Below are 11,098 nucleotides of genomic sequence, written 5' to 3' on the forward strand. Positions count from 1 at the left end.
AAGGAAGGAAGGAAGGAAGGAAGGAAGGAAGGAAGGAAGGAAGGAAGAGAGAGAAAGGAGACAAGTGCCATGTACCTGAGAAGTTTTTGCTCTCTCTGCTCAGTATCTGGCATGAGTTTGCCACTTAAAAGAACTCACTAAATTCTAAAATAACTTGATTGTTACAGACAAAACTGGCCATTCTCTACATATCTTGTGAGTTTCTCAGTCACTGTCCCATTACTCTATTCCCATTTATATTAAAGCTCCTCAAAATGAAGTCATTCTCTACCTCTTTCTTTCACAATCCCAATCCAATCTATCAGCAAGTCCCATATTGAGGTATGTTCAAAATAAAACCATTTCTCATCAATGCAGAATCTAGCAAGGCACCATTTTCTAACTAGACAAAAATTTCTCAGGGTGTTTTTAGAGACAGGGTCTCATGTATCCCAGGCCGGCCTCAAACTCACTATGTAGCAAGTATTACCATAAATTTCTGATTCTCTTGGCTTCCATATTCTTGAGTGTTAGAATTACAGACATGGCTGGGCGGTGGTGGCGCACGCCTGTAATCCCAGCACTGGGGAGGCAGAGGCAGGCAGATTTCTGAGTTCCGAGAGTTCGAGGTTAGCCTGGTCTCCAGAGTGAGTTCCAGGACAGCCAGGGCTACACAGAGAAACCCTGTCTCGAAAAAACAACAACAAAAAAAGAATTACGGACATGTAAAACCATGCCAGGTTTATGTGATGCTGGGATCCAATCCTAGCTTCATAAATGCTAGCCAAGCAATAGACCAACTGACTCATGTTCCTCAAATTTTTTTCTTTTTTTGGTTTTTGGAGACAGGGTTTCTTTGTATAACTTTGGGTGTCCTGGAACTTGCTCTGCAGATCAAGCTGGCCTCAAACTCAGAGAACTTCACCTGCCTCTGCCTCCCGAGTGATAGGATTAAAGGCATATGCTACAACTGCCCTGCATGATTCTCATTTTCTAAAGTAATATCAAGAACATGTAGAGGGCATGTTAAAATACAGAAACAAACATTATGGTGCTCTGATATAGTTCTCAATGTACATAGAACACATATTTAAGATTAATTTTGCTATAAATGAGGAAATGTAAAAGAACTTAAAAGAGAAATTTCTACTCCTCACTTGAACTGGGAAAATACAAATACCAGGTAGTTGTAGTAAAAAGTGAAAATGTATATAGAGACACATTCAAATATACTAAAGAAAAAAAGCAATATGGAATTATAAAAGAGGTATAAGTAACTCTCAGGAAGGCAAGATAATGTAAACAGAGGCACATAGAACAGAAGAAGACTAAGGATACCATTTGGTACCATGTTTGCCTAGCATACACAAAGTGCTGTGTTTAATCTCCAGTACTAAATAAAACAAAAAATGTTATTTCAGGCCTGTAATCCTGAGTTAAGGAGGTTGTAGCAGGTAGATCAGGAGTTCCAAGGTCACTCTTAGCTACATAGCCAAGTTTGAAGTCAGTTGAGCTATGTAAGATACCCTTTCAAAACCTAAAACAGAGGCTGTCAAGATGATTCCCTCAAAGCCTGAAGCCCTGAGTTCCATCCCTGGAATTTATGTAGAGAGGTAAAAGGAGAATCAACTCTACAAAGTTGTTCTCTAACCTCCATGTTCACATCCCCCCCAAGAGCAACACATACATACATACATACATACATACATACATACATACACACACACACACACACACAATTTAAAAACAAAATCTCATGTTATGTTTAACTGTAGACTGAAAGGAAAGGGATAAAGACTGGGGATAATTCAATGACAGAATGCTTGCCTGGTATTGTCTGGGATTGAGCTGCAGGGGTGAAAAAAAATCTATATATAATGTCACCCTTAATCTAAAGAAAGTAGGAGTGGTTATATTAATATCAGATAAAGTACAGCTCTATGCAGAGACCAGCAAGAAAGTGGGTAAAAAGTACTTGCCATGCAAAAAGTTATCCTCTGACCGCCACACATCTGCATGGCACAGGTACGCCCTCACTAATATCATACATCAAATACATATAGGTGCAGGCACGCACACGCGCACGCACACACATGCACACATATGCAAGCGCAGGGAGGCATGCAAGCACCCATGCATATGCAGGTACACATGCACACACACACAGGCATATACACACACAAAAGCATGCAGACAGACAGACAGACAGACAGACACACACACACACACACACACACGCAGGCATGAATGTACAGGCAGGGACTTACATGCAGGCACAGGTACACATGCACACACACAGACAAGCACACAGACTCAGTCACATACATACATGCAAGCACACACATGCAGGCATGCATGCCTGTACTTAAAGACATAAATAAAAGTTAATTTTGAAAGAGGGAGGGACAAAGCAAGTTAAAGGTGCTTGTTCTCTAAGCCTAATGAGTTTGATCCCAAGGACCCACATGATAGAAAGAGAGAAATGATGCTAACAAGTTGTCCTTTGACCCCCACATGAACACCATTGCACATACATACACAAAGGCTTACACAAGGAAGGGAGGGAAGGAGAAAGAAGGGAGAGGAAGCAGGTGGAGGAAAGAAGGAATAAGTAGAACTAGAATTTTTTAAAAAGAATTCAGAAGGCCATTTGATATTATATCCCTTTAGCAAAATAACATTAGCAGAGCCTATAACTTTCTAAGTTCTTGGACAGGTTTAGAGAACATAGCATGAGTTTCCCATTGTGGATCAGGCCTTAAGTCCCATTAGAAAGCTGCTGGTTACCTCCATAGCATTCATGTTACTATTGCCGACAATGAGCATATCTTGCCAGGCCAGTCATTACTGTAGCTCACAGGATACACAGCTGGGTAGACTATTTGTTGATGGCTTTTCTTTCCCAGCAGCCACCGTCTGATACTATGAAAGTTAGCTAGTAGGAAGAATGCTTCCAGGTCAGAAACTGCTTGAATTTTCCATATCCTGTGATCAAAGTATATGGTGTCTTCAGCAACGGAATCTTACCATCAAGTTCTAGTGAATAACCAAGAACAATACTCTGTATTGTTTTTCTGAAGGGGAATGGCCTCTACGACCACCTTCCCAAATGGGATAATTCACCCCTGGCACTGGGTTTTTTCATAATCTACAGCTTCTGGGATGAGCATTATCCCTCTATGTAAGGTAAATTAAATTAAGCTTGTCTGTGTGTATGTATGTACATATAACAGGAAGCTTATAACTACCATTTATATGGCTTTTTCAAACACCCTTAGTGCTGGTTATCCCTCTACCTCCCCAACTTGATCCTCGTGTCTACTCCCCACTTAAACCTTTACCTCTATTATTCACCTTCCCTTCATTATACTATCTTCTAAATATTTCTAAATATCTATAGACCCCCTCATCAGAGAAGTTTCTTTATGTAGTGAGTGATGTTTAATACAGTTTCTCACAACTGGTCAATATGCAGAGAATAAGTCACTGTGGAGTGCTCAGCTCTAAATGAGACATCTGTATCACACCTCTTTCCCCAAAAGACCAGCCTGGACTGTAGAGTGAGTTCCAGGACAGCCTGGGCTACAGAGAAACCCTGTCTTGAAAAAAATAGAAATGTGTATCACATGATTTTCCCTCAAGATCAGGAAACACTGAGGAAGAAGGGGCAGAAAAACTATAAGAGCAGACTGCTGTGAAATAATGTCTTCTGGACAGGATGGAGTCATTGCACTCATAAATCCGTAACAAATATAGTTCTTAGCACAGCACAAAACTTACATAAGATCTAACCAGTTAAAACTCCAGCACAGAGAGGAAAGGGGCCAAAGGGCGGGGGGGGGGGGGGACTCATACCACCAAACTTAATTTAAACAAGAATATTTTCCTCTAAACAAAATAAACAAGGAACCCCATGCAAAAAAGAAAAAGAAAACTGGTAGCATAAAATAAGTCAAAAGCTCATAGTTAGAGATCACAGGCCCGAGTGACAAAGCTCCTACAGTTATTCTGCTCAGTGAACATAATATACCCATCAAATTACCATCGAAATAATCATGCTCATGCCTATAAAATACTACTGCTCTCCACTTTAGTAAAAGAAGTTTCTCTTGCTGATTAAGCTTTTATACTCCTTTAATCTCAGTGCTTGGGAGGCAGAGGCAGGTAGACCTGTGTGTTTGAGGTCAGCCTGGTCTACAGAATGAGTTCCAGGCCAGCCAAGGCTATATAGTGAGACCCTGTCTCAAAAACAAAAACAAACCAAAACCCTCAAAACAGGAATAACAATAAAAAACAACAACAAAAGAAACAGGAAAAAAAAAACCTTCTCTTTGTAGTGGTAGAAATGGTCGTGAATGCAAACTCATAACCAAAGGACAAAGAATAAATGATTTACTGTCCATGACTAGAACATCTACATAGCACTCTCTCCAAGGCTCATGAACCATCTTGGAAGGAAGAAACAGAAAAATGAATGAACCAGAGGAAGGTGGGGGAGCAGTTTGGAACACTGAGTTCTGGGCATGACATGGCTGTTAAACTCTTGATTACCTGTAGATTTGCACAAGATTGGCCTTCTAGCATTCTGTCCTGGAAAGGGAGGGGCTCACAAGGCTCCAACCTTCCCTGAAGATATAAAGGCAAATCTTCAGTGGTTCAGCCCCTAGTAAGTTGCTCAAGTCTAGTAAATATCTAGTAAACGATCTTGATAAGGAGGCTTCCTTAAATCCCTTAAATGGGTTATCAAAAAAAAAAGATATAAAAGTAAAAGAAATAAGGTGGGACGAGGAAGGGGATCAGTAGGAGGGAATGAAAGAGGGTAATGAGGGGTGAGTATGATCAAAATACAAACATGAATAGGTCTGGCTGGTAATATGCCATTTAAGACCCAAATTCAATCCTTGGAACCTACATAAAAAGTCAGATGCAATTGTGTATATCTGTAAATCCAATACTACTAAAGGGAGATAGGAGGTGAAAACAAGAGAGCTGCCCACAAGTTCAGACTAGCTAGCCACAGCAGAAACAAGAGAGTAGCTTCAACAAGGCAGAAACAGAGAACTAACTTCTGAAAAGCTGTCCTCTGACCTGCACATGTTTGCTATAGTTCATGTGCAGTCCCCCCATATACATACATACACACTAAATAAATACATATTTTAAAAAATAAAATGTCATGATATCCATTATTATATGCTAATAAAAACACAAATTAATATGTATACAATCATTTCTTTTTAAATTATCATAACTGTTATCAGGAAAACTAAGGCCTCAAAGAGATGAAATACTTTGAGAATAACTGGTATATAGTAATGATAATGTTATCTCATAGATCCACCAGTAGCAGATGTTACCATACTCTATACAAGTGGAAGAACTTGATACTGCTTTAAATTTATGTTTCTCAAATGTGGGCCCCATTTACCGACTAAATCAAAAACCGAGGTTGGGAATCTATCTTGTTTTTTTAACAGGTCTTTCAAATAACAGATACATACTAAAATTTAAAGTGCAGTGCTCTACAAATCATCGTGTTTTGTACAACTCAATTGCCTTACGAGAGGATGAAACTATTCAGTATTTTTTTTCTAAATTGAGAACACTACTCTAGAAACAATTAATTTGAAATTCAAATCCATACTCAGAAAATCACTTAACCTCCACAGTTTCAGATTCTTAGCATCAAAAATAGCATAGTTGCCTTCCTTACTATCACCACTCCAGGTAGCAACTTGTCATTATGCACCATAATCCCTAACTGAACTTCACAAGTCTATCTCTAGGCATTTGTGAATATGGAATCTGTAGGATTTGGGCTGGGATGACTCAGTGGTAAAAGAGTGCTTTGCATGGTCAGGGACCTTAGTACACAGATCCTAGCACCTAGGTAAAAAGTCAGGTGTAGCAGTAATCCCAGTCTTGGGAGGGGCAAAGGCAGGAAGATCACTGGGACTTCCTAGCTACCAGTTTAACTCAAGGTTTAGTGATAAAACATCTCAAGAGAATAAAACAGAAAGTGATATAACAAAACAATTAATGTCTGGGCCTCTGGCCTTGGTGGGCTCACAAACATATGCTCATACTCTTACACATACAAGCACACACATACTCATACAACATATACACACTGGGTCTATGTGGTTAACTACTGTAAGCAATCAGGAAAAAGCTACAATATTTAGTAATTTCCAATTGACCTAAAGTAAAAACTTAGAGTGCAGTGAGTATGTTGGGGTGGGGGTGTACTGAGTAAGCAAGAACAGCCAGCCGCCCACTAAGGATCTGGTTTTCAGCTAGGTTCCTTGTTCTCTGGCAGCCCACAGAAAGAAGCAGAAGAAAATTTAAAAACTGGATGCTTTCATGAAACTTGTGCTAGAATGTACAAACAAAAGCAGAATACACCTTAGAAATGTGATTAAAGACAGATCTGATCCATAAACTCATAAAACATTTGAAAGTTTAAAACTTCTGAAAGTTTCAGTAGTTTGATCATTGTAACTGTCAACTATCTACCGTACAAAGATGTCCACCAATCATGGTTTTCTTTTTGTTTTAACCAACAATCATATCAGAATACAAAATCCTTCCCAGAATCCCCAAGTTTTATCACCTCACATTATTTGTAAGAAAGTACACATAATGTAAGTATACAACCATAAAGGGAATGACCAAGTAACTCATGATAAACATATAGATAGGAAGGTATCGGAAACATGTTGTAGATGACTACTTAACAACCTGGCAAATACCCACATTAAAATGTTATGGGTAGAGCAAGAGACATCACAAAATGGTATTTATGATATAACCCTAACCTATAAAAATGTACGCTGTAATTCAACGGACAAGGTTAATATAACAGCAGCAAAAAAAAAAATTAACAGTGGATTGTATTCAACAGACTCATAGATGACTTTTTTATTTCCCTCTGTTATTCTTTTTTGTGTTCTATAATGGACAAGTCTCATCTATACAATAAGAAAAAATCACTTGTTTACACAGTCCAGCCTTGAATTTGCAATCTCCCTTCCTCAGTCTCCAAAGTAACTGTAACTGCAGACCTATACCCTAAAGCCCATTTTAAAAAGTCATTCTTTTAAAAACCTGGGTTGGGCTAACGAGATACCTCAGCAGGTGGTACTTATCACCAAGCCTGACAACCTGAGTTCATTCCTGGTCTCACCTGGTGGAAGGAGAAAATTGACTCCTGCAAGTTGTCTTGTGACCTCCACATTAATATTATGCCATGTATGTACAAGCCCCCCCCACACACACACACTTCAAAATCTAACTTTCAGGAACTAGGAGATGGCTCAGCTTGGTATGAAAGTAAGAGGTCCTGAGTTCAAATCCCCAAAGCTAACATAAAACTGAGCATGGCCATACGCAACCCTAGCATTGAGGGAAAACAGACAAGTGGATCTCTGGAGCTTGCTAGCTAGCTAGCCTAACCCAAGCTCCAGGTTTGGCATGAAAGATAAGATGGAAAGCAACAGAGGAAGCTACCTGACACCTCTTCAAGCGAATGTGCACACATGGATGCAAATACACATATTCACAGGAGTGTGCTCTCTCACAAGTGTAACTTTCAGGCTGGGGAGAAGGCTCAATGAGTAAAGTGTTTACTAGGCAAACATGAGGACTTTAGTTCAATCTCCAGAACATATGTAAAAAGGCTTTGAGTACATATAATCCCAGTGGTAGGGAGACAGAAATGGGAAAATCCCTGGGGCGATCTGGCCCACCTACCTAGGCTAGTTATAAAGTACCAGGCCACTGGGAAACCCTATCTCAAAAAAAAAAAAAAAAAAAAACCAAGGTGGTTGGCTTCTAAGGAATGAAGCTGAGGCTGACCTCTAGCCTCCATACAAGTGTACACACCCTCATATGGGAACCCGCACAAGAAGAAGAAAATTTTTAACTTTCAGACTTGTGTACAGACAAAATAATTTATAAAATGTCAGTTATGGAGTCTGACACAGAGTAAGAAGTTAGGAAACATTCATTCCTGTTCTGTTGTCAGATTTCTACACTGTGAGCAAAAGCCTTTTTCCAGAGATATTGAACATACACACTTAAAAACTAAGGGCCATAGTGCAATAGTTTTTTTTTTCATTATGACTTGTTCATTTACTCAAAAATATACTAAACATCTATTATATATTTAGCACTAGAAATACTAAAAATACAAAGAAAAGGTATCTCTACCTCCAGGAAGTAACATAGACATATATACAACTATAAGATGCAATTTTTTTTTGATATTTTGAAGCAAGACCTTACCACTGAGTTGCATCCCAAACTCTTTACATCATTTTTATTTTGAGACAGAATGATGTAAGTTGCTGTGCTGGCCTCAAACTGGCTCAGGCAGGCCTTGAGCATAAGACCCACTGACCTCACCCTTACTTTGTTTTTGAGTATAAAAAAAAAAGTTAAGATTGACAACTTAACATTCTAGAACTCAACATATAGCAAGAGAATGGTACCAAATACTGTTTTGTATTAAACTCCAGTATACAAATTCCCCCAGTAATAGGATATTTAGATTTTTATTACATACAGTAACCTCACTGGAATCCTAGGTGACAGGTGCATTCATCCTGTTGTTTTACCCTGTGTCTTTTAATTTTAATTTAGTTAGACGGTCCTGCATACAGCACAGAAATAAAATATTATTCCAGTTTTGCCTCCATTTATAGAATGCAAGCAAACTGCTTTACAGCTATGAAAGAGGTATTGATTTGTAAGTGAGGCTCTCAGAAGCAAAAGGAACTTGGCCAAGGCCACTGATAGTAAGTTACAAAGAAATACATGTTCTTAGACTCAGATATCTCAAAAATGCAGTACTGCCTCCCCCAAAGCCAGGATATGAGGGAAAACACAACCACACAACTGATACTTTCTTTGTAGCTAGAACGCAGCTACAAAATCAAATACGCATGCATATATATATATATATATATATGTACACATATATTCGTGGACACACACAAACTACACTAAATACACATAGGAAAACATAGAGAAACCAGAGACCACTATCAGCTAGGACCTAGTTGGCGAGGAGGGATAGAAAAACCTAAGTCTAGTAAAGTGAGAGAGGGGCTAGGTAGAAAACGGGGCTGAGAGGAGGAGAGAGCAAGTGAAAACAACACACCTGGCCAATGCACCCTGACCAGCCTGGCCCGCCCTTCTTACCTGCCATGAAACCAGTCCTGGCACATGTCACACTCGATCATGAAGCGGGTCACATCATAAGGCAGTCGACAGAGGCAATACACAGGCACCGAGGCCATCTTCACAGGGTGTTGGATCGTTTTGCGCCGTGCCAGTTTTGAAGCTTTAAGGGGTCAGAAGGCAAGCGCCTTCCCTAGACGATGGCTAGACACAAACAACACTTCGTTACAAAGTGATTCCTCCAGCTCCGGGTTTCCAAATCATTCCGTGTCTCCGCCCCCACCCCACCCCCTGGGTACCAACCTCCAGTTCTGAAAATGGGAGTAACCAAGCCCGGACTCAACACAGCTGGTGAGAGTGCAGGAGTTAAGTGGAGAAAGTCCACCCACCCTTCAGGATTTCTTTCACTTGGAAAGAACAGAAAGAACGTTCTGCTTTCTGCTCTGCCCTGCCTTCCAAACGCCTCCCCCAGACCCCTACCTTCTTTAGCCCTGAAGTCAGTGACAACTTCTTTCCGGGTTCCATGTAAATATCTGAAAGCTTTCGGGAAGCTTCTTTAATCCCATACTGAACCCCTCTCTTCACTGCCCTCTTGCTTCCCAGGACTCTCAGCTCCCTTTATTATGACGCAAACCGCGGCATAAAGGATGAGGCTGGAAAGAGGGAAGCTGAGGGAGAGACCGGAGACCCTCTCTAGCCCCCAAAATAGGAAGAACCAGAGATGCGGAAACCCCTAAAGTCTCCGCAGGTTATTGCGAATTACGCCCCCCCCCCCACCTCCCACAAAGCCTTCAGGAACGAGACAAACAACACTAGGCACCCAACTCAAATCACAGTTCTGGGATTGCGTTCGGAGAGTTTAAATGATCCTTTTCGTCATTCTCAGTATCATTCCTTCCCGACCAGTAAGGAGTCTCATTATGCTCCAAAATGAAATAAACCGCAATTTCGTCCTCCACTCCCAAGCTGACAGGGAGCTCATCTCACCCCTGACACTAAAAAGGGTCCCTTCGAAGCCCCAGCAAACTGACTAGAATTTCCTCACACCCGCGAAACTAAGCAAAGAAAAAAATTTCCCCTTCCACAGCTCCAAATGGCAGGCATTGCCTTGCAATCTCTTCAGACTGCTGAGGGTTCTGCTGCACCCCTCACCTGACAGACGTCTCGTCTTAAATAAGAATTTTATCTTGCTTGCAGCCCCTAAAACTTAAGAGGATCTCTATCCGCCTCCCCCACTGACAGGAACCTTTTCACGCCTCAAACCTGCTAAAAATGTCCAAGGTCCCAAACGCTACAGAGATATCTTCATGCCCGAGGCTGCAAGGGAAACTCCTCAAGGCTCAGCCCCAGAGACTCGCCAGAGGCTGGGCTCGCTCCGGGGCAACACAGCTCTGCGCTAAGCAGAGGCTATCCGGGCAGTTCCGGCCCGAGGCGGCGCGCGGTGAATTCTGGGATTGCCGCTGCAAAACTGTGAAGCTTACTTGCCTTCGCCTAGAAACCACATGCCGCGTCACGCAGTGCCCGTGGTCTGTCGGGGCTTTAGGGCAGCGTTCGCCACAGCCCTCCCACAGTCTGGCCCTTCGAGCCTTCTAGAGACAGAAGTCTAAGCCGGGGAGGGGGGCGGGGCCGCCGGGCGCACTGGCAAGTGGCTTTGTCGCTGCACCCTTCACGAGACAGGCTCGCCGGGTCTGGAAAAAGACTGCCGGAGAGGTCGCCAGGGTGAACCCAATATTAGGGGTTGTAAGAGATTGAAAGCAATCAATAAAGTTTATTCAAAACCGTGAGGAAATTGAGGCGGAGAGGGGTGGAGGAATATGGTAAACAGCTACCATATTGAGAGTGGCAGCGTTCTGTGAGGAGACAAGCTCGCCGCCATCTTATGGGGTTCGGGCACGAGAGGTGAAGGTGGAGCCCGGAACGTCAAGCTGACGGCTCT

General features: G+C 41.6%; 1 protein-coding gene across 2 annotated transcripts in view; it reads right to left on the reverse strand.

The window, feature by feature from the left end:
* Window positions 1-10,567, reverse strand: part of Phf8 (PHD finger protein 8) — a 127,160-nt gene extending 116,593 nt beyond the window's left edge. For both annotated transcript variants that reach the window (XM_028772653.1, XM_028772652.1), the window contains exons 1-2: window positions 10,426-10,567; window positions 9,184-9,366 (exon numbers count right to left, since the gene is read on the reverse strand). In XM_028772653.1, the coding sequence (XP_028628486.1) occupies window positions 9,184-9,281 (98 nt within the window). In that variant the 5' untranslated portion in view covers window positions 9,282-9,366; window positions 10,426-10,567. The remainder of the gene's footprint in view (window positions 1-9,183; window positions 9,367-10,425) is intronic.
* Between the last annotated feature and the right edge of the window lie 531 nt (window positions 10,568-11,098).

Source organism: Grammomys surdaster, unplaced genomic scaffold (genome assembly GCF_004785775.1).
Source record: "Grammomys surdaster isolate TR1022 unplaced genomic scaffold, NIH_TR_1.0 216, whole genome shotgun sequence".
Taxonomy (NCBI): domain Eukaryota; kingdom Metazoa; phylum Chordata; class Mammalia; order Rodentia; family Muridae; genus Grammomys; species Grammomys surdaster.